Source organism: Artibeus jamaicensis, unplaced genomic scaffold (assembly GCF_021234435.1).
Source record: "Artibeus jamaicensis isolate MK-2021 breed Jamaican fruit bat unplaced genomic scaffold, CSHL_Jam_final scaffold_833, whole genome shotgun sequence".
In the NCBI taxonomy this organism is placed as follows: Eukaryota; Metazoa; Chordata; class Mammalia; order Chiroptera; family Phyllostomidae; genus Artibeus; species Artibeus jamaicensis.
The window spans coordinates 23,308,197-23,331,697 of NW_026522056.1; the positions used below are offsets into that span (position 1 = coordinate 23,308,197).

The following is a 23,501-nucleotide window of genomic DNA, read 5'->3' on the forward strand; positions in this document are numbered from 1 at the left end:
TTGTCCTGTCTTGTAAAGTGAAAGGTCACCCCTTCGACTCACAGTCAGGGCAAATTCCTGGGTTGCAGGCTCTGCCCCCAGTTGGGGCTCGTGCATGAGGCAGCTGATCAATGTTACTCTCCTTTCTCCCCTGCTTCCTTCTCTTTAAAAATAAATAAATGAAGGGAATTTTAAAGTCTTTTCAGAAATTATGAAGTCGCCGACATTGCATAGCAGGCTTTCTTATCCAAGATGAGCGGGCTGAGGAGCTAGGAATACCAGCAGACAGAGGGGAACTCAAAACACATGCCTCAGGGCATCTGTACATTATGAAAAATGCATGTTGTGCGTCTAAATGAAGGCAGCTTTGCAAAGAAAGACCAAGTGCTCTGAGGAAATGGGGGTTCAGGGAGCACGCAGGCCCTTCCTGGGAAGCATCCCTAGGCTACAGGACGGAGTGGAAGGTGCTTGCCCACAGGAAATCTCTGCTCACGTTGGCTTGAGCAGCTTCTGCGAACTTGGACAACCAAATGTCTCCGAGTCCCTTTGGCTCCAGCTGCTGGAGTCTGATGCATTTGACCCACTGGGTGCTGGAATCCGCTCACTGCTCTGAAGGACGGCAGGTAGACCTGGGTGTGCGGGAAGGGTCAGAGCCATGTTGCCCTTCAAAGCCCCTCAAGGGCAGGCAGCTCTAGTGGCACCCATAGCTGGTGGTGGTGGGGCAATTCGTGGGCCTGGGGACCTCCTGCTCCTCTGTATTACAGCAAGTGAGCTGTGGGGATTGCTGCCTGTGTGGTTTTGCCACAGACAGACAGACAAGCCCTGGACCAGCGCCTGCCAGGCTTCCTCTTCTGGAGCCTTCTGCTTGAAAAGTGCCTCGGGCTGATCCGCGGTGCAGCCTGCGAGGGAAATAGCTTCACCTGGGAGCAGGCCACGGTGAAAGGGGGAAGCAAAGCTGGCGAGTGGAGGGAGCTGTGGGCCCGGTTCCACGGTGCATCAAAGGCAGAATCCTCTCCTCCTCTGTGGGAGTGCTTGCACTGGGGTCGACTTGAGGTGCTTACAGTCGGGTGTGGGACTTACGTTCAGCTCTGGCACTTAAAGCCACGCGCAACCATCTGGTGACCTCAGGTGAACGTCATCAGCGGAAGTGCAGCTTTCCCGGCGGTGGCGGCAGGGCAGCCCCGAAAACGCGCTACTAAAATACAGTGTTTACCTCCTGTGTCCTTCTTTCCATTCGTTTGGACATCACTTTTTAGGAAAGTGGTCTAGAAAAATGAAAGTAGGAATTCGCATGCATTTTTCTGCATTTCCCCAGCGTGAGCGTGTCAGATGGCTAATTCGAAGAGAAAAAAATAGACCAGTTTGCCAAGTGGAGCGACCTGCTTCTTGTTGGATCAACATGTTATCAAGTCGAGGTTGTCACTACAGAGCAAACGTGATGAAGGCTGCCTTTTCAGACTAAGCTCAAAGCCCTGGCCTGCCGGCCTGGAGTTGCTGAACCACACACCCCTAGTCAGCCGGTCTCCAGGCAGATTTAGACATCTCCAGGAGCCCGGGAGCCTATCAGGCTCGAACTGATTATTCTAATCAGGTGTTATCATCAAACACGTATTGCCAGGATCACAAGAACGAGGCCTGCTCTCAAGCATTATCCTTACAGGGATAATGTTTGGCTTCATGGGTGTGTATTTAACATTTTTCTAAAATAGGCCACAGAAGAGTCCCCTGTGAAGGGCACACTGCAGTCTGGCCAGTGGACACAGACATAAGAAAAAAACACAGAAGATATTTCCACCTGGGTTGCAGGTGAATCAATACCCCAAGCACCATATTTGCATCCTCCATTTTCACACACAAAAGCAATCCTGGCTGGCCCGAGGTTATTTAAAAAAAAAAAAATGAACACACACACATTGGGTTGGCTTTTATTGGAATGCCTAGATGCAATCTATAGTCATCAAGTTATGGAAAATTCAGGTCACATATAAAGTTAAGAAGGCAAATGAAAAGAACAATACAAATCAGACAAAATTTACATCTCAAAATATCATGAAAGCATTTTGACTGGCTTTGCCTAAAATACTTTGAATATCAATTTCTTTTTTTTTTGTAAGCTAATTCTTTTCATTATACAGTTCCCCCACACCCCGAAACTCTTAGAAAAAAAGGTCTTTTGTTTACATATTCCCCAAGGTCACTATTTCTTGTAAAAGCATGTCCGGATCACAAGTCTTTTTAGAAAGAAATAGGCTCATTAGACCTACTAACAAGACACTAATTGGGTTGATTTGACTTCATCTAAAAGGAGCACCAGGAGACACTGTAAATCTGTTATCTGGGCCAGTGTAAGGAACTGGTCGAGAAGAGGGTAAGATTCGGACTTCACTTCTGCCACGTTGTACAAGCTTTTCATGGTCAATACATCAGGAGCATTTCTGAGAATTTAGACTCAGAGCCTATTTCAACCAAAAGTACTTACAGCATGCTAAATACAGTCCTGCAGAAATTCCACTGAACAGAACTGCAGACACCTAAGTTAACAGTTAAAAAACAAAACATAAAACAGAGCCAATGTTTATGTGGTTTGAACTCTCGTAGTTTCCTAAATTTGGGCTTCATAATACTTGCCAAAGGGTTTCCAGGATAAAAAATATTAATGCTAATCTGTGCTTTCATTCTAATAAAATATCAGCATTCATTAGAAGATTAATTACTTCGGTATGCTCTACCCAATACACAAAGACAGCAATAGCACTGATACTGTAAACTCAGTAGCTATTTTGAAACTCTCCCAGCCAATCTGTTTAATAAACACGCCTACTGTGCAATTTAGAGTATGTGATACATACAAAGCAGTTAGAAAATTATTTTCAATACATCACTTGAACCTTTATATTTACGACATGTTCACTTGCTATATTTTTTATCACCATTATACATAGAGGAAAACAGTGTGTACTATAGCTCGATGAACTGAGACATATTTTCTAAAAATATTTTTGTGGCTGAATTTAGTGCTCACGAAAGAGATTTGCGAGAGCGGCTGAGCCAGCACAGAAGTGTAGATGCGCTGGGCAGGGCCCTGCGCGCACATGCGCAGGAGGGCACAGCTGTCTACTCACTGCCAGCTGGACCTGCCACCCCAGCTTCCCAGACCGAGCAGGGGCTGCGGGCTCCCAAGGTGGCTGGGGCGTGTGGGCTCACAGGAACATCTCTCCCCTTTTTGTCCCTCTTAGTGACCCCAGGGGATCCAAACCCAAGACTAGCAGAGTGACCCTGACCTACTCCATCTGGCTCGCTCACCGCTGCTGGGTTTCTGCCGTCCTTCATAGATCTTAAGACACATGTTCATGATCACGACTACATGAGATCCTTTTCTTCCTAGTTTCCCCAAGCATTTGATGTGACCTCTCGCCTCTGTCATGAAATGCAGCTTCAAGGAACGGTGAAAACCCTGTGGTTAAATTATATCAACTCCCCATTGACTGTTAGGGCCAAGCGAGGCGAGCTGGAACACCTCCTGCCTGCTCCCTGCCCCCAACACACTTCGCCAGCCTTAGATTTCTACTGTGCCTCTTAGTGGATATTGGTGAGGACAGTGGCCTGATGGGAAAGAGAAGGAAGAGAAAGAGGCAATTCTCTGGATAGCCACCCACTTAGGATTGCACTGTCTATCCGTTTAGTGATAGAAAGCTGCACATTTCTCAACCTAATACAAAAATATTAACACTTCTGGACATTATAGGCATAAGTCGTTATATCTCTACAATATAATAATTTATACTGTACAGCTATAACAGGTAACAAAAGGTGCAATCCTTTAAAAAATCACACAGCTCACATGTTTTTATCATTTTATTTTTAAGTATAAACTTTTTAAACACTTTACATAAATTAACTCCTCTGAGACTAATATTTGATGTACAGTAAATTGTAATTCATATAAAAATCCATAAACAACTTGTCTCACATAATTTACAAAAAAAAAAACCAGGGGTTCCTTTGCTTATCAGTGACAAGGATTGTATCTGCCAGTTTTCCACCCCACCCAGGCAAACCACGACAGCGTCGTACTATGCACCACGCACTCCCCTCGGAGAAGTCACTTGCGCCCCTGTCCTTTTAGAGCAGCACGGGGAGAGCAGCTGGGTCGCCAATGCCTGTAATTCCGCCCCGCAGCGCAACGTTAACAGAGACATACATCGCACCCTACGCAGACACTACCTCTTTGTAAGTGAAGGTCGACAATTCGATAATATTTGGAACCACTGAGGCATTTTTACCCTCGTTAAATACAGCGCCTCAAAGAAACAGATGGCCCAGGGCAAAACGATTAGGCCTTTTTCTTTTCCTGTTTATTATTTGTTCCTTTCATTAGTACCTTCAGTCCAACTGAGTGCAGCGATATGCATATGTAAACATATTCTTTAAAGCCGATCACCTTTAAGGTCATTCAGAAAAGGAGTTCTGTTTTTGTTTTTTTCTTCCATGGATTTTCTTTCTAAAATAGCGGTATCATTCTCGCAGAAGGCTCTTCAGTGTCGGAGAGTCCCAGACCGATTGTGCTACAGACAAATCTGAGCGAAGTGGGGTTCGGCTCGCGCCCGCCGCAGTTCCTGTCCCCGTCCCCGAGGGGGCGGGGTTACCTCTTGCCGATCTCGCTCTGCCGCAGGAACTGGATGTTGTTTGCGCTGTCGGCCAGCTCGGGGTACTGCTCCACCGACAGCACGTAGTAGCCATCGTAGCCCTGCACCTTGCCCGCGCTCAGCAGCTGCCGCTTCTCGCCCTCCGTCCAGAGGCGCGCGCCCTCCTCGCCGTCGCGCACGCGCTGCTGCTCGCGCGCCCAGGCGCGGGCGAGCGCGCGCTGCCGCGCCTGCTCCAGGATGCGCGCCTTCTCCTCGTCCAGCGTCATGCCGTAGCGCACGTGCAGCGCCAGTGCGCCGAACTGCATCTCCACGTCGGCGAACCTGCGCGTCCTGCCGTTGACCACGGTCGTGGACTGCGACACGGTCACGTTGATGCCGTTCTCCAGGGCCTTGCGGCCGCTGGTCAGCCGCAGCGTGCCGAGGTCGCTCTCGGGCGTGCTGGTCTTGATGAAGTAGTGTGTGTCCTTGCCCTCGATGGTGAAGTGCAGGTTCTCCAGGTAGAAGGCGTTGTTGAGCACGGCCGCCACCTTGATGCAGTCCTCGTTGGCGATGTTGAGCACGTTGGTCTGCACGTGGCCCTGGCTGACGGCCAGCATGACGCCCTTGCCGATCAGCGACTTGACCGTGGCGAACCACAGCCACGACTGCGCACCGCCGCCCTTGCGCCGGCTCACCTGCACCTCTGCCATCTTCCCCAGGGACAGGAAGGCTTTGGCCTGCCTCGCCACTTGTTGCTGAACTCCAAAAATGGGCTGGAAAGGGGAACAGAACAGAGCAGGGGGAAGTTTAGAGAACAGTTGCAGCTCTCGGTTGCCGGGAGCCCAGCTTCCTGGCAGTGCTCCCACTCCTGACAGAATGGGGGGAGGGTACTGGGTGGAGAGCTCCAGGGCATTTATTAAAACCTCCACCAGTGCTTTAGAGATGAAAAGGCTTAAAGAACCCTGCATGGAGAAATGTACTCAAGATGCCCACCCCTCAGGCTGATCCAAATGTGTTTTGAAATGTAGAATGAGGTAACTAACTCTATCATGTATTAGTGCAGAGCTTTTTCGTGTCTAACGTGGGCACGATAGTCATGTTTTTAGCTCTTTTTCTTTCAGTTTCTAGATGCCCTTTATCTGCGTCCATCCCATTTGGAGAACCCAACTCATCCAGTCCTTCCTCCCAGCAGCTTGGTGTAGGCAGCAGACCCAGTCTTGGAAAGGCTGGGGTGCTGAGGGCCAGATTGCTGCGTCCCCCCTCACATGCTTCCAAGTGCTTGTGCTTTAACATAGGGAAACGCTGCGCCCTCTCTTGGTGAACACAATGGTGGGTGAATTTCCTCAGCAGAACTGAAATGAGCAAGGATGAGTGCGCAGTGGGACAGCTGGGGATTGCGTTTATTATAAGACTTTGGGAAAACATTAATTTTTTTGGAGACTTAGGGACAGGGCACCATTTACACTGGCAAATGATTTAAATTGGGGGCATCTTAACCCAGCCATTTTCTTACACTCCCAGATGTTTGGCCAGCCAGTGTTTTCCAAATGGAAACATCTGCTTCATTTGCAGCAGTGAAAGAAACATTGGTTTTTGTGAACTTGGGGTGGCCTCCACGTCTTGGCCAGCGACTCCCCAGGCTGTCCTTATGGTGCATGCATGTCTCTTGACAGAGAACCTGAATTCTATTTCAAAGGCTGCCTAGGAAAGAAGTTGGCAATTCTAGTCGTACAGTAAGACTTCCAACGTTTTCAAACATGTTGGAAAGTCCTACACAGTTAGGAGGTGCTTCCTCAAATGCATCAGGGAGCTCTGGTATGTCTTCTTGGTATGTTATCAGTGTAGACATTATTTGCCATCAGAAGTGTTAAAATGGCTCCCAGGCCCCAGACACTGATGGGTTTGCTTTTTAGATGTAAAGATGACATCTGAAAAAGGAACTGCTTTTATGTTATGAAACATGTACCAGAAGACAGAGGTAGTGAGACTGTACATGTGCTGCATGCTTTAGACACCGTTGGCTTCTCTCTTTATATGCATTGAAATTATAGGAGATTGCTCAAGGGGAGGGGGAGTTAATCTTTTTAAGAAACTCTGCACCCTCGTCTTATCATTATGGAGTAACCCAATTTCTTGATCTTTAACGATTCTTGCTTTAAGCTAGAAATTCGGGTGTTTTGTTGTGCATTCCTTTCTGATCTTTGAATGGTGGGAATTAAAAATACCATTTTCTAAAATGGCAGCTTTGACTTTGCAATTCTCCATTCTTTTTTTCTTTTTTCTTTTTCTCAGAATAGTTATAGGCCCCCCGATCTCTTATTTTCAGGAAAATTCCATAAGCAGTTGTAGGGGGAGACTTACATTTTATTTTTAATTGTTTCCCGTGAAAACACTGTTAATGTTTTCTAAAAAGGTGAGCTTTGTGGCATTGTTTGTGGGCTGTTAATTTGTAGTATGGATCCCCTGCCCTCATGTTTATTGTATGTTTGCATTCAGCTGCCCAGGGCCAAAAGTGTGGTTTCATGGGGTTCTTTGTAGAAACCTTGCACTGAAAAAAAAAAAAGGGCTTCTGCATTTTATTAACTGTTGATAATGTCTTTCTGTGTTTTTATTTGCATCACTAAAAACAGATTCAGGCCCGTTTCATTGGCCCCTGGTTTGCCGAACAGAAATACAGAGAGAAGTGTTGTTTTTCTTCCCAAAGAGAGTCCAAAAAATTAAAAACTGTCTTTGGTACAGTTTTCACAAGGGTAGTTTGATTAAATATGGGTAAAGGAGATACAAGTAAGCCATTCATCACCTTTTCGTGGCTTTGCTTTTTGTTTCTTACCGGCACGTCCTCCCACTGCTGGCTCCTCACAAGCTCGTAGGAAGGCTCCGTCAGATCGAACTTGGGGACCGGGAACCCAGGAATGGCATTGTGCAGGTGGAAGCCAAACGTCACCAGCCAGCTGTTAACATCTAGGGGGAGAACGTTCCACAGGAGAGGTGTTCGAGTTATCCTGTGCTTTCCTGCATTTAAATTCTTACCTTAAAGAGAACCTGAATTCAGAAATAAGAACCCCAAGAGGAGCGTATGTGTGCCCTGACAATTTAACACCCACTCTCCGTTTTTAGACATGGAGACAATAACCTCTACAACCACGGCAGGGGCTACAGAAGACGCACACAGCAGGAGACACTCAGGCGGACAGACCAAATAAACTCATGGGCGCTGCGCCGCATCCTGTGTTAGTAAAAGTGACGGAGAAAGGCAGTGACAATGCACAGCAGCAGGAAGGAGCCATAGTTGTTGAAAACAGATGACATTTGTTTTGTAGTTGGTAAAAACTAGTCTTAGAAAGAAGTTGTGCATTACTGTCTTTCAAAAGTGGCTGCCCGAGGATATGCAGAGTTCCACAACCCATTTTCCCTTAATAAAAGCCTAAATTGAGCGTATTAAAATCAACAGCAGATATTTAATCAAATATGGGTGCTGAAAGCTGGCAAAAGTGGCCCAGGGCACAGAATTTCTGATTGTCATTAGTTAGCACTTCAAAGGCTCCCTGTGCACAGGTGGAAGGAAACAAACTTTTGGGGGAGAAAACCTAGAAACCTATAAAATGGTATTTTAAAATATTGCCATGTGACTCCGAAAGCCATTAAGCTCAGAATAAGGCTTTTATTCTCTTTTGGAGGTTATAATGTTACAGGACTGCTCAGCAGGCTTGCGGCTTTATGAGTACAGTTGGGTGTAGATGATTTTATATATTAAGCACATTGCTGGAAAATTTGAAATTGCATTTCACCTAATATATTTTATGCTGTTCCATCTCCCTTTTGATGTTGTTCAGAAAATGCTGGTGCGGCACTCCCTGCAGCCCCGTTGCTAGGAGAGGATGGATGCGGGAGCCGCGGGCTTTCCCGCCTTCCAGGCAGCCCCTGTCAACACCCCTTAAATAACCAGTGCTGAACTGCCTGTCAGAATGATGGAGAGCTGCCCGCTTCCTCTCTCCTTCTTCAGGGCACAGGCTCTCACCTCGTCGCCAGGCGGGCAGGTCCTTTGTGCAGACATCGTGGGGCTCTCAGATCAGTGGTGCTCTTTTAAATGGGGGTCAGCGTGGTGGGGAGAGAAAACCCCCAAGTTCATCATGGAGGATAGAAAGAGATGTCTGTCTGTCTGTCGGTCTATCTTGAGTTTGGAGAAAATGCTCATGATTGGTGGAATATTGGAGGCAAGGGCCCCCACCCCCGACTATGAATGATGTTGGTGTAACAGTGAAAATCAAAGGGTCTAAGTACTGAAAAGAAAGCATTGCCAGAATGCTGGGATGTGACACAGATCTGTGCTGAAAAAGCACAGAGGAGAATGCCACGGGGGGCTGCTGAATTAGGGTCCCGCGAGAAGGGACGTGCAGCGGGTTCACATGGAAGAGATGGACGAAAGCTCCAGGAAGTCTGGAAGAGCAGGAGGCAGATGTGAAATGAACAGGGGGCGGCGTTTTGAGAGGTGTCCGGGGATCTGAGAACACAGACACCTCGGCACACCTCCAGTACTGAGCCAGGAAAGAGACAGCCTGAAGGAGCAAACAACAAAACAGAAAAAAACCCCACAAACTACACCAAATGAAAAACAAACAAAAAGAGAAAACAGGAGAGACCCTTCCTCCAGGAAACATAAATGCAGTTCAGAGGTTAACGGTGGCCGTGTGATTCTGGAACGGAAGGTGGAAGCCGCAGGACCCAGGGGCCTGGGAGCGGAGGATGAGTGGAGGCGGCAGCTACTGAAGGGAGCGAGGGTCCTGCTTGCTGGGACCTTGTCTCTGTTTTGTGTCCCAGTTGTTCCGCAGTGGCGGAAGTGGGATCTGATGTTTTCAACTGAATCATACACTAAACTTGGAGAGATCTTAAATCTGTATCCTGGAAATTACCCCTTACTGGCAGGGCAATTCGTGTGTCTATTAGCAGTGCCAGGACTGCACTACCCGGTGATAAAGACAGTAGAAGAAGGGGACAGAAGTCAGGACAGAAACAGCACACGTGTCTAAGCAGCCAATGGGAGGAACTGCTCCTTTGCTGTCCTGCGGGGGTGGCAGTAAAGAGAGCGTGACGTGCCTCCTGGGGGTGAGGCGGTGAGACACACTGTGTTGTTTCCCATCGACTCTTTCCACCAGAATCAGCGGGACTTGTCTACAAAGACACATGACTTGTGGGAGAGGAGGTGGGATATGAACTGCAATTTGGGGACTCCAAGTTTGGTATGTTTTCTGCACCTTCCATGTCCCTTCCCTTGAGTGACAGGATTCCCTGTCATTTTGGAAAATGTGGCCTTGGGCATTGGCAAGCAGAACAGAAAGTAACAAACTATGTCTGTTTCCTTTTTGGTTTCTCTCTGGTTCCTCAGAGAAAAACATGTAAGAAGTCAGGCATTTGATTCTGCCTGAGTAAAGCATAAAGTTAGAGAAAGCAGCTCCAGTTATTCTGTATATTAATCTAAGGATCAAAGCAACTGAGTACCTGGAAATAAAATGATGCTTACCTGTGATGTAGTCTTTCACATCATGGATTTTGCTCGCAGGGTTGTTATTCCTGAACATATACAGGTTGAAAGGAGCTGGGTCCTTCCCAATTCTCCTCCAGATTTCTATGTCCGGCGTGGTCCACCGTCCCGCCAAAATGTCATAGTCCCTCTCTCCGAAGTGGATTAACTTTGTGAGCGGGTCATAGAGGCCGCCGTGAAATCCAATCACCAGCTGAAAGTCGACGTTGGAGTCGAAGTAGATTTCGCCGTAGGCGGTGTACTGGATCTGTTTCAGCATGAGCCCGTTGCTGCTGAACACGGCCAGCGGCGTCCCCGTGTTGTCCGAGGCGATGTAGAACTCGTCCCCGCTGCTGATCTCCATGGCAAAAAGGTGTCCCTGAAGATCGTAGTACAGGGAGGTGATCTCCGAGCTGGAGTGGTTGTAGATGTGAGTGATCCTGGTGGGGTACGTGAGGTCGGCGTAGAAGAACTGCAGGTGCTGGCCCAGGCTGGTCTTGCTGGAGACGCGCCTCCCCAGGCCGTCGTAGCGGTAGACCACCGTCCAGCCGCTGCCCTTGCTGTAGACGCGGGTGAGGAGCCCCTTGGAGCTGTACTCGAAGATCTCGGCGCCCCTCTGGCGCAGGAAGCCGTCCTCGTCCAGCCGGTACTGCACGTCGCCCAGCCGGGTGATGCGGTCCCGCAGGTCGTAGCGCAGGGGCGTCAGGCGGGCGCTGCTGCTGGGGTTCAGCAGGTGGAGGTTGCCGTTGAGGTCGTAGTTGTAGCGCCACATGACCTTCTCGTTGAGGTAGACCGTCTGCAGCTGCCCGTCCACGTCGTACTCGTAGGCGTACTTGGTCGTGTTGGCGAAGGGCCCTATTTTGATCTCCCGCTTGGTCACCCGGCCCATGTTGTCGTACTGGACGGTGATCCAGTACATGAGCGACCTGAAGATCTCGTACTGGATTTCCTTGATGCGGCCGTGAGCGTCGAAGTGCTTCGTGTACGTCATGACCGCGGTGGAAATGATCTGGTTGATGTCATAGTAGATAACTCCAAACTTTCCAAACTGCTCGACTTTGCCAGAAATGTCATCGAACTGATAGAGGTCAATGGGCAGTGGAGTTTCATTGATGACACCCTGCATGCTGGTCACTCGAAAGCTGTTGTCATAGCTGTAGTCGAATCTCGCGTTTACCATCCCGTCTTCACTGAAGCGGAAGATCTGTCTGTCAATCAGGGGGCCGATCTGCCTGTACCTAATGGTGCAGATGAAACCGTCGCTCTGCAGGTTCACTGTTTTCAGGACTCCTGCCGTCTCGTCGTAGGTGAAGCTGACTCTGGTGCTGTCGTACAGGATCTCCGAGAGTCTGGTCTGCCGCCTGTATTTGAACAAGACCCTCCGACTCGTGCCCAGGAAGGCGGTTTGCAGGAGCAGCCCCTCCTCGTTGTAGTCGGTGATGACGGAGGCGTTGCTCTCCGGGGGGTTGTATATGTTGCGGTAGTAGCCGATGGACCGGATGGTCTGCATGGTGTGGCGGGCCACGCTGGGCATGGTGATGGCCGACAGCCGGTCCCACATGTCGTACTCGAAGATGTACTGCCTCTGGCTGTGCAGCAGAAGGACCATGGACTGCAAGGAGAGAGTGCACCGTTAGCCGCTGTCACGGGGGAGGCAAGAGCAGGGGCGGTGACCACGGAGACCCTTGAGAAAATGATTTTCACTTTAATTGAGTTACCCTTGACCTTACATGCTGCCAACGAGTCCCTGCCTAATTTGCTTGGATGCTTAATTGTGAGGGGTTCTACGATCAGTGGCTCGAGATTCATAATGGGCCACTTGTGGGGACTGTCCCGCCCATTTCTGGGCCCTTGTCACCGGGTGGCAGACTGTCAGTGGACGTGGGCGGGTCAGAATGGGGGTGCGGGCAGTGGCTTCGGAGGCGGTATTTCAAGGGGAAAAGAGCCTGTGGGGAGGCAGTGCTACCCACAGCAGCAGTTACTCAGTAAGGTGGCTTTTCCCCTCGTTGGACTAAAGAGCCTCTCACATCCTGTTTTAATTTTCAAAGGATTTGGAGGAGGAGCAAAGCATTCAAAACATCATTTTATGAAGAGAGACATAAAATTAGCCCCAAATGGATAAAGCATCAATGTCGACAAACGTTGCTAAATTAATCCCGCGAGAGCTATAAATGCCCTTAATAGAAATATGAACCCGGATGTGGTTTTTTGGGTTTGTTTGCAAGTTTTTTTAACAAAGATTTTTAGAGAGAGGGGGAGGAAGGGAAAAATGAAACGGAGAGAAACATCAATGTGAGAGGGAAACACTGATCAAGTGCCTCTCATATGTGCCCTGACCGGGGACTGAACCTGCAACCCGGGCATGTGCCCTGACTGGGAATCAAACTGGCAGCCTTTCACTTTACTGGGCGATGCTCAACCAACTGAGCCACATCGGTCAGGTCTGTTTGCAAATTCTTGGATGGCATCTGTGATGACCATGAAACCCACATTTTGAAATCTCCTTTTTTGAGTCCCAAACCCATTCTATACAGCAGATGTGGTAAAAATGCTTTCTGGACCATACACTGCTTTGGTGCTAACTGTGAAATGGATAAATAAATAAAAATTAGCTTTGCTTATTTTGCAAGTAATTGCAGGGAGACAAAAGACATGCATTTATGAGGCCCAGATACGTTGGCTGGTTGAGGCAGCTCGACAGGCACACAGAGCACAGGGGTCTCCCCGCGGGGAGGCGTCCTCTGCACCCCGTTAGACCCCAGGGAAGGACCGCCGAACCGGAGGATGCTCGGCTGGCAGCCCTCCCGGGGCTTCTGCTCTGCTTGGGAGGTTGAAATGCCTGAGGCTCGGGCTTATTCTCTCGCTGTGCACCACTGTCCACGGCAGCCCGTGGGACCCGCTCCTGCAGCACCGCCCCTGTGGGCGCATCTAGGGCCCTTTCTCACGCAGGCTGCACGGTCATTGTCCCGCAGGTGGTTCCTGGAGTTCCCGCTCTTCCACGGACGCTCGGACTGTTGCTGAATTCACAGGAATCAGCACGCAGTTTCACAGTCACTTAGAAGCCCATCTGATGCCCTTAAATATTTTTCAGTCACACTCTCAATTTGGCGGTCTGGACGTTTTTGTTCCTGGTGCTCTTCTCTGTCATGGATTCCAGCCGGGAAAGGCGTTCTGGGAGGAAGCAGTGGTCCTCTCCCAGCCTCTCCAGGGAGAAGTGGTCCCGGGGCTGGTCGGGTTGGAGGGGGACTGCTTTCTAGGTGTCAGGGTTTGTCCCCAGGAAGGCGCGTGTGCAGGGGGCTCTCTCTGTGGTCTGTCAACAAAGGGCTGGTCAGCCTGGACGGCAGCTGTGAGGACACAGACGTGGTCCCTCGTCTCAGGGCTGAGTCTCTTTCTAAGGACGGCACATCAGTGGGTTTGCAAGAGGAGAGGCTGGTGAGTGGGGTCCTTCCTGGCAGCATCTGAAGTTGGGGGGCTGCCAGAAGACAGTAGCATCCGACCGTGAACTATGGAGCTGACACTGGCTCTCAGAGAGACCAGAGTTGACAGGACAGCCCCAGTGCAGGGCTGAGGCTGGGCTGTGGGGCTGCGTGGTCCGCCTCTGCCGGGGACCCAGATCACGTGAGCTGAGCACAATGATGCGGATGTGAGGGTTTTCGCAGCAGAAGCTACTCTGTGTGCAATGAGTGAGCGTGAAGGCAGCGATTGTCCAGAGCTGAGTGTGTCACGCAGGCTGCTGTCATGGTGGTGAGAGCTTGGAGGTGTGAGAGGGGGCAGAACTCAAAACCAAATGGCTTTCTAGGGTTCATGTGCGCTTCAAAGGCCAGCGAAGGACCCCATGAGTGTGCTCTTTGGTGGGTCGTATTTCTTAAGGAAGGAATTCCAGGGAGATGACCCTTTCCCTCTCCCTCCTTCACCTCCATCCCCTCTGCTCTCCAGTCTCTACCCCAAACCACACATCGTACGACCGCACATTTGGCATATCTGACGTCTGCTTTGGTATCGCTCACAGTTCTTAAGAACGGGAGAAAGAAGGCCCAAGCTAGGATGTTTGCCTTTTCTAGGCGAAAGGAAGGAGAGATGCCACAGAGTTCTGGAAGCGTGGCTTCCTAAAAAGTAGCCTCTTTTGGTTATTCATGCGTACACAGGGCCCACTTTGCACAGTCACGTGCAGCTCTGCCGCCACAACACGAACCTGATGGCTTTTTCTTCCATGACAGACCCTGCGTCGAGATGATTTACAAGTGACTTACACGCCCCAGGTCTAGTTTGTGAATGTGGTCCGTGCAGACGCTTGGCAGGTGGACAGTGTTACTGCTTGTTTGTTCACAGCATAAATCATTTCCAAGGGTCTCGGACAGTAGAACTTGACTAAGGAGGAAGTACTGTGCCAATGTAGGAATTCATCACTGCTGTCCGAATGAGACTCACATGTCTGTACTCAGAATAATAAATGGAACACAGTCCCACGTCACTTCCCCCCACCCCCACCTCCGCGGTAGTGCCCGGGGAGGCTGCCGACAACCACCAGCCAGTGCCCCTCTCTCTGCGCTGTGCTGACATACCTTTTCTAAGTACGTGTAGCTCCATGTTTTACCGTCAGCGAAGACCCTGGACACAATCCTCCCCTGTCCGTCATAGTCCACTTTCTCGCTGGTCGTGCCTCGCTGGATACTGGCAATTTGGCCTGTGGACGAGTAGGTGACGTTGACGGCCATCAGCTTGCTGCTCGGCAGCCAGAGGGTCGGGTGCCCGGACGTGTCGTAGGCGATCCTCAGCAGGAATTTACGGTGGTCGTCGTAGATCTTCTCCGTCTTCGTGGTTCGGTCAAAGTCCACCGACAGCAGGTTCCTGCCGTTAACCTGTGGGAGCACAATCACGAGGGTGAAATGAGTCGTGCCGACCCCGAGCCGGTGCCTGACTACCCTCCGGAGTCCCCACTGTTGCTTAAACACCGTTTATGGTGATTGATTCTCGATGTCAGTAAATTAATTTAGCAACTTCTTGGGTACAAGTGCAAGGCAGTAGATTAACTGCTCTTTTAAAAGGTTTCATGAAGCAGGAAGACAGGCTGGCATTTGTTCAAAACCTTTTCAATTACATTTTGTAAACTCGAGCAACTGATAAGGAAAAGACCCAGACGTATCTGCTTTAAAGTTTGTGAGGACACAGGCAGGAAAGGCGACATCTCTGCGAACTGCTCCGAGCCCCTCCCACCACGAGCCCTGGGAAGTGACTGTCCCGCAGATTCATCACGGCCACGTTGAATAAAGCAGTGGCAAGGGTGACTGCAGCCCTTTGTCGAGCAGTTAAGTATAAGTTGGAACCCCCATTACTGTAAATTATTAATGAGCTGAAATAGCAGGAGGCTGCAAACACCATCATTGCTTTTGGCCAAATGCTGCAATGTCCCAACTTTCTCGGCTGCCTTTTTCTCGGCTGACATCTGGTTAGCTGACAGGGACCCAGGTCCTCTGCCCCCATGCCTGCACGGTCTGACTCGTGCGACTGATGTGCAGATCTGGCGTCGCGCCGCCGTGGCAGGTCTGTGTGGCTCGGTGCCACGTCCAGAGTCTTTGGCCACGTTCCGTCGTCATCGTCTGCGGTCCAAGGTGTACACACGAGCCAGCACACGCAGGGCGGGCACGCAGCCTCGGTGAAGTTCCGTGTTACTGTGGCCCGCGCTGCTCGCAGACTGGGGACCCCCTCGAGGGGCGGCCAGCACCTGCACCCTCGGGTCTTCCACAGCACCTGTGTGGCTGTAGCGGCTTGTACATAACGCCACCTTGTTAACGTTTGGGATTGTTAAAAGTTAAATGGGAAGATCTTAATTTCACATGGCTGTGTCCTGGCTACAGCCTTCTAGATAGACAGCATCAGCCGATCAGTTATACACACTCACCACATCTTATTTACACACACACACACACACACACACACACACACACACACAGCGTGGACAAAAGGAGGTTTACAGTTGTGAGTATGCAGGACAGCTTATTCTTGTATTATTATTTATTAATTATTGTATTACTTTCCATACAAAAAACTGTAAAGCTAATTTCTCCCTACCCTGTATATTTGTAAATATATGTACAGGTACACATGTAATATACATGTATATTTATGTAAAATGTGAGATGAAACTAATTTGTGCATTCTATCATCAGCATTAAACAAGTCCCACAAAAAAAATATTCCTTCCACTTACACTTTTCCCATTAGCGGCTCAAGGGGAGTACTGTGAAGTCCACGGAAAAGCAAAGATAAAAGCTAAAGAAAGCATTCATGCCTTACAGGCAAAGCGATTTGGGGGAGAAGAGGCCCCCAGAGAGAAGATTCACTGGAAACAAGCAAGCAGAGCCCTGGTGGAAGTCAGGACGTCTTAATCTTCCGGTCCTATTGTTTAAGAGCCACCAGATGGGGAAGAAGAGACAAGAACCACTGCACCACAGCAGAAACGGGGTGCCCTGGTGTGGCGGGTGGGGGTGGCACGTGCCTGCTGGGGGCAGGAACCCAGAGGCCTCCAGACCTGATCAGGAGGAGAAGCAAGATGCACGGCTTTGGGCTCCCGGCCCCTCCGAGTCTGCTTTGTCCATCTGTCAACGCAGAGGTCAACGCAGAGGTCGCCCAGAGGGTTCGGACTCTTTCTACGGCTTTGAGGTGACCGGGCCTGGCCCGCTGAAAACTTCCGGCCTGCCGTTTTCCCACCTGGGAATGGGTTCGTCCTGGCGGCTCTGATGGGAATTCTGGGAACTTTTATGAGTTTTGGTTGCAGAGCACTTTGTGTATGTTGGAAAGAAGCTGCTAATGTTACAAATACACATTTGAAAGTTGGTAGAAAGATTTGACTTGATAAATGAACTCAGTACTCAGCGGGCAGAGCCCAGCTCTGCCACTCGGATTTGAATGTTTCTGATGCCTTACGTAGAGATTTGCACAACTTACGCGGTTTCCCAGGCCTCTGTGTTTCTCAGATTGTGATCAAAAAGGAGGAAAAAACTCCCTGCGTGTTTAGCTTTGCCCCTTTTTTCCTTCCTTAGGTTACTCCAGCCTCCCACACTGTGCTGCCCACAGCCTTGCCCATCTGTTCTGTTCCTCTTTTACTCTGCAGTCACTTTCATTTGTATCTCAAATCCTGACTGGCTTCCTTAGCCCTCCTTTATCTTTGCAGCACTTCCTGTGGTTTGAGCAGAGGAAATCTGGACTGTAGACCAGGTAGGATGCTCCCGACTGGGAAGAGGACGAAGAGACAGATCGGCGCCCCCCCTGCCCCACTGCCTGCGCCCTGCGCCTGGGCCTCAGACAGTGTTCTGGTTTGTGAGCAGGGCCGCAGAGCACCAGCGCGTCCCGGTGAAAATCAACGGTGTCCTCACCACCGCCACTGTGTGAGCCTCCACATGGGACGCGGCCGAGAACCAGCATCTGGATGAAGTTGGATTCTTCCTGCACCCGGACAAACTGTAGGCGATGCCCTCCCTGTCTCCTCACACTGAAGACTGAGGTGAGCATTAGAACGTGCCCGTGCTTTTCCCACATCCCCGACAAAAACCGCGGCTTTGACTATCCTCACTTTTCCAGACACCAGCCACCGTGATTCACTATGTAAAATTTCAAAAGATGCTAAAAAGGTATTTCCCCCACTATCCTTCCCCCATCCTTCTCCAACATGCCCAAACTATCTCCTCTGGGTTGTCAATGAAGTGCCGAAGCCCAGGGACATTTCCATCCTAGGACGCAGTCCTGCTTCACTACACCTTTATGAAATCAAGGCCACCCGGCAACCTTTCTTGGCTTTTATTGGACAGTCATGAAGCACCAGCATTATTCTATGGCCCAGTGGCTTTATCCTGTTTTTATTATGATATTTTATACAATATCAAGTTAAATGGCATAGTTCACCTGAGATTAAAAAAAGAAAAACACGCACCCTCAGATCATGACTACACCTCCAGCTATGCACAAAGGAATCCAAATGCTGGGTCCGGGTAACAGACCACCAGGAATTCCTCGTGGTACAAGGCGTTTCTTTTACGGGAGCGTGGAAACGCCCCGTTTTCAAAGATCACATGCAGCATGGCTGTCACTAGTCAGCAAGTGCCTCTGATGTTGGGAGGGGCAGTTGTCTGCCCCCTGGAACGCCGGGCGTGAAAACAGTGGCTAGCTGTGTAAAGACACCAGGCACAGTCGGATTATATTCTCTCGTCCCGAGCTTGTGGAGGGAAGTGAGGCGGGGCGGGCTCATTACCCGTGCGCTCGGTGACGGCACCGTGACCCCCAGCGTCCCTGTGAGAACGTCAGCTGGCTGCACACTGTCCTGTGCCTCTCTACATGTCACTGAGCATCTCAGACGCCCACTCGAGGCTGTGCCACTCAGATCGAAGTGAGGAACGGGGTGTCACGTGGGCAGGACCAGCAAAGTCATGTTTAAATGTGCTATCGTGTGTGGGCACACCTTTAAACACAGTTTTGGCTTGCAAATTTTGAGGATTTCTCTCAAAAAATAATTCACTAATTTTTTTCTCTTTGAGCATCTAAATTCTGGGCAAGTTTAGAGGATGAGTTTTATTATTAGAGCGCCACACATTCTTTTTAACCGATTAAAGGCTGGTCCCAAAGTCCACTGCTGACAAAAATTAGGAATGTTTTCTAAACATTGTAAGGGGAAGGCCTGCAGCAACTGTTATGCACATGTCTTTTGAAAACAAACTTAGCTGCAAATAAGCTACGGCGCCGTCTAATCTTCCCTGTGCTGTGCTTCCCACATCTCTGTCCCGACTTTATTTCTTGTCATTTCTGACTGTATACACCCCCCCTCCCCCTCACTGCACTATTTCACGGAAAATGCCTTCACGTCTCTAGGGTCCTACATCATTTTCCCTTTCCTAATCTCTGCCCTTTTAACCCATTTGAAACTTTTGTGTCTAGTGTTCTATTATGTTTATGCCGTCTCCTAGCTAGTGTTAGGTTGGTTTACTGGGGGCCAGCGTTTGCAAGGATGTGCTCTGCACAGACCCCACCCCCTTCTTTAGGAAGAAGGAGGTGAAATAACCTGTAAGCTTGGCTTTTATAGGCTTGGCTTATAAGCTTGGCTTTTCCTCCATCTCCAATTCATCGAATAAATGTCTGAGTGTCCACCCTGTGTCAGGCATGTAGCTAAAAACGAAACAGAACTTTTCTGCTAGGAAAGAATGGGTGGTAACAGAGAAGGTGTTCCCTGGGTGGCGCTTCAGCTGCTCCAGATGCTGCGGTGGCCTCCAGTGTCCCTCTTGTCCCCTGTCCCCGCTCTTCCCCTGTTGGCAGACTCCAGGTCCAGTCCTTCCTTAGCCCAGGTTTTCCTGTCCTCACTCTCTCCTTAGCATTTCTCTCGCAGAATCCACTGAGGAATGAAATCAGCAGTTGGAGCTGGCACATCCAATCTTATCTTGAAAGGAAGAAACCATCCCTTGTCATCCTGGCATTGTCTCCAGGAGAGCATTCGCACACATCGGCTGGGGCTCCCCGCCCGCGCGGCCCACGCTGCTTTGAACAGTGCGCCCTCTGAGATGCCTGGTTGCCGCGTCCTGGTGCTGCTCCTTAGAGGGCGGGCAACACCACGCCTGTGCCTCCCAGTCTCCTCCTCCCCAAAGTGAGGGAGTTTCTTCATTTAGAATCAGACATAGGACCAGTGACTTCAGATTGAGTTTTCCCTGCTTTCCTCGACTCCTCCTAATTTCTTTTTGTCTAAAAAAGCAGTGTTATAAAAAAAAAATCACTAAGACTTTGGTTGTCACAAAGAACAGTGGGCAACATATTCCGTCATGTGAGTTTCTGGGCAAAGCACCACCCTGCTTTTCCCTCTCTGCCACTTTTCTAACCAGCAGCCAAAACAGCTCCCTCCCGCCTGCCGTGCGGGGCCAAATGCCCCACCGCTGCCCACAGGGTTGAGATGCTCCAGGTCAGGGCCAGGAACACAGAACCCGGCCTTTGGTTCTCAAAGCCTTTTCGCATCATCTCCCATGATTCCGTGGCAATGGTGGGAAGCAAAGGGTACTTTCATTGACCCACGGCGTAGCTCTATCTGCGTGACTATATCATTAGATGGTACCTAGATAATATATTATTTAGACCATGAAATAGATATCACGGTATAGATCAGGAAAATGAGCATTCCGGAGATGTCCTGATTTTCCCAAAGGGTTTATCATGAATGAAAAGTGGAGGCCGGTCTAGAACCCGTAGTTTTTGAGTTCAGGGCTGTGTTTTTGGGGTGCAGAAGGAGGAGCACCTCTGTGAGCGGTGTCCTTGCATCTTCTGAGGAGGTCAGTCCTGTGACTGAGACTGTGTGTGTACCAGGCCTGCTTTAGGGACATCTGAGTAAGATAAAGCCTTGCACTGGCTTCTAGTCTGCCGTGGCCCAAGGAGGCAGGGGTCCTGGAAGAAGCAGTAGGTGGCGGAAGCATAGAGGGATGTAGGCAGCTACCGAGCCCTGGGGTCGGCGGAAGAAAAGGCAGCAGCTAGAGTTGATGGCGGCCACAGTCTGGGACCCTGGCTAGGTGACCTGGAGCAAGGCTGAGCCTGCCTTGTCTGTCCTTCTACCTTCAACCCCAATCCCGCCCCCCCTCCAGTGCTCTGTTGCTTTTTCTCACTCTGCTCACCCGGCCCCCCTCCGGCCTTCCCAGCTCCTGCCTGCCAGGCCCCTGACCCCAGGGGCTGGACCTCGGTGCCCAGCTGGGACAGCCTGGGGTACGGGTGGGGTCGGAGCACGTGGCACTGCATCCAGACGACCACGTGTTCAGAGCCCCAACCACCTGCCTTGCAGTTGAGGTGGGATCACAATATAACCCATAACTTGCATACGGTGTGTATTGGATCTGCTGATTCTTGTTTATTTCATTTCTATGTCTTGGAAGTAGTCAGAGACAGTAAATAGTAGCTGTTTTTTTACCCTGAAGGTTTGTTAAGGCAAATAGTGTTGGATGGTTATAATAACCATTTAACCATGTTTGGTGCAGGAAAAAAAAGGACATTTATGGTATGCTCCATATTTTGTTTTCTCTCCCTGACTTTAGGTGCTGTTGTTTGATGGCGAGGAAAGTAATTTTAGGAGTGGTTACCGACAGTCACCTGACACACTGAAACCTGCTTCCTGAGAGCCCAGATGAGGGGGGCTCAGTCTGCAGTGGTCTGAAGTGGTTTTCTTGTCACCTGTGTTTTAGGAGTTAGTCTACATAGTCTTGGATTAAGTATGAAATAGGTGTCAGAAACCACAGCTTGATTCTGAGATCCATTTGGCGCTTCAACGTGGAACGGAGGGAACAAACGCCCAACAAGGTAACGCAGAGAGCATGTCGCGAAGATCAAGTACACCAGCGTAATCAGAAATATCACTACAGTGCTCGCAAGAATCACATAAATCGATAGTGAGGAGAAGCAGTTAGGTTCTGACACAGACACTTTTCTCTGTGCCCCAACTGTACTTTAAAAATATTGAGAAAGCAAAGAAATAATCCACCTTTCAATGGCCAGCCCATCACTTTCAATATACATCTTCATGCTTTGGAAAACCTTCAGTATTTAAGCCAGCCCTTAATTACCTCCATCCCCACATTCGGAAGCCATTATCCTGAGTGAGTAAAGGAAAAGTGTAAGACTTTAAAGATAACATTAGTAAAGTAAGAATGGATTGATATCCAGGCTGAGATTATGCCATTTCCTAACTTCTCAGGGAAGAATTATTTTCAATCGTCGATACATTGAGAAAACCCTTCTCAACTAGTGGCTTTTACTGTGACTGCTCTGATGGCGTGACGGTTAGCTAGAGGTCCCACAGAGCTGAGTGCGGCCTCAGACGGATGAGGGTGGGCGGGAGATGAGTCCCAGGGCGGCCCTCAGGGACAGTCCTCTACAGGACACGGACACAGTGGACTGGCGGCTGTCACCTGCTCTCTGACACTTACTTACCCTGAGCTTTCGCCCGAAGACATTGACTTTTCCTTGGGCTTGCTCTTTTCGGAATCTCCACTCCACCAGGTTCTGACCGTTTTCACCGGGAAGCGTCATGTTCCTTTTGGCGACGGTTGGATTGGCCGTGCCCGCCAGCACGTGCGGCTCCGTCTGGTAGTGGGAGTCGAGGCCGCTGGCGTAGATGACCCGCAGGGAGCCGTCGTAGCCGATCTGGAAGCTGCTCCTCAGCTGGTCTGCGGAACGAGGAGCAGAGAACACGAACTACCAACACGGATTAGCACTCTGTCGGCTACGCAGTTAGAAGTGATGTCGATTTCTCAGGTGCCGACTGGACTCCATTTATAAGGAAATGAAAAACGCCTAATGATGTCTTCTTAGAAAATAATAGAACAACTGTGATTTCTGGCGTTTCATGCTGTAACAGGTTTGGCTATTTTAAAGGAAAATTTTAGGGGAATTCAGAGCCCTTCTCCACCTTAATAGGTTTCTTTTTCTCCTTTGCCTGACAAATGAATAAAGGCCCACCCTCTAGGGGCAATGCAGTAAGTGTTTTGCAAAGAGCCAAGTATGTGCCTTTTTGGAGGCCAGCATGTCACCTCCAATCTCTAGAAGAAGCACCCCCTCCCCCATCCTGTGTCTTTTATCAATGAACTTCTGAAAAGATTTCATATCTCTACCTTTTGTACTGAAAATATAAGGTGATAGCCCTCCTGAAACTGACTAAAAAACCCAGTCATCTTACATTTGGCAGAAAAAACACTGTCATATAAAACTGAAGGCTGCTGCTTTGGTTTAAAAGTTTGTATGACATAGGACCACTCGGAGAATGACTGATTCCAGCATCACTGATTTTAGATGACTGTGGAGATTACCTGACAAAATTGTAAAACAACAACAAAAAAATGATTCCAACAAGTTTAACTCAGATTTGGCAATTAATTTCAGGGCCACAACCTCACAACTGCAAATGCCACTGGAAACAGGCTTTTTCGGGATGACTTCAGAAAGGAGTGTGGCAGGGGGCCCCATCATGGGGACACCGGACATACGTGCCTCCAGAATGCAGACACGCTGAGTTCCCATGTTCCACAAATGGGTCTTTGGGGTCGGGAACAAACTCCCGGCGACTGCGTCACACAGATCCCTGGGCCAGTGTGGGTGACATCATCAAAAAGGGTCTGATGATGCACGTGAAGAGTGGCAACTGAGTAGTTCCATCAAATGGGAATAACAATCGTCACTATTTCAAGGTTAATGTATAGTTTTATATCTTCTATAACTTTATAATATGTGTATATAACTCAATAAACATTACATGTGGACATTAGATTATGTTATAGGTATCTCCAGAGGTTTATATTTTCACCCTCCCCCCTCCGGTTCACCTCAGAAAATGGGGGTGCCACATTCTATCTGGGTGCCAGTGCTGTTTTAAA

The 23,501-nt window shown here is 49.4% G+C and overlaps 1 protein-coding gene and 1 long non-coding RNA gene across 5 annotated transcripts in view; one reads left to right on the forward strand and one right to left on the reverse strand.

Moving 5' to 3' along the window:
• Positions 1-1,888: 1,888 nt before the first annotated feature.
• TENM3 (teneurin transmembrane protein 3) overlaps positions 1,889-23,501 on the reverse strand; it is a 558,635-nt gene continuing 537,022 nt past the window's right edge. For all 4 annotated transcript variants that reach the window (XM_053659855.1, XM_053659853.1, XM_053659856.1 and 1 more), the window contains 5 exons: positions 22,063-22,298; positions 14,685-14,981; positions 10,123-11,734; positions 7,435-7,565; positions 1,889-5,377 (listed from right to left, as the gene is read on the reverse strand). In XM_053659855.1, coding sequence (XP_053515830.1) covers positions 4,622-5,377; positions 7,435-7,565; positions 10,123-11,734; positions 14,685-14,981; positions 22,063-22,298 — 3,032 coding nt within the window. In that variant the 3' untranslated portion in view covers positions 1,889-4,621. The remainder of the gene's footprint in view (positions 5,378-7,434; positions 7,566-10,122; positions 11,735-14,684; positions 14,982-22,062; positions 22,299-23,501) is intronic.
• Positions 16,620-23,392, forward strand: LOC128626618 (uncharacterized). The gene is made up of 2 exons (XR_008390594.1): positions 16,620-17,623; positions 21,171-23,392. It is a non-coding gene; the product is annotated as an uncharacterized LOC128626618 (long non-coding RNA).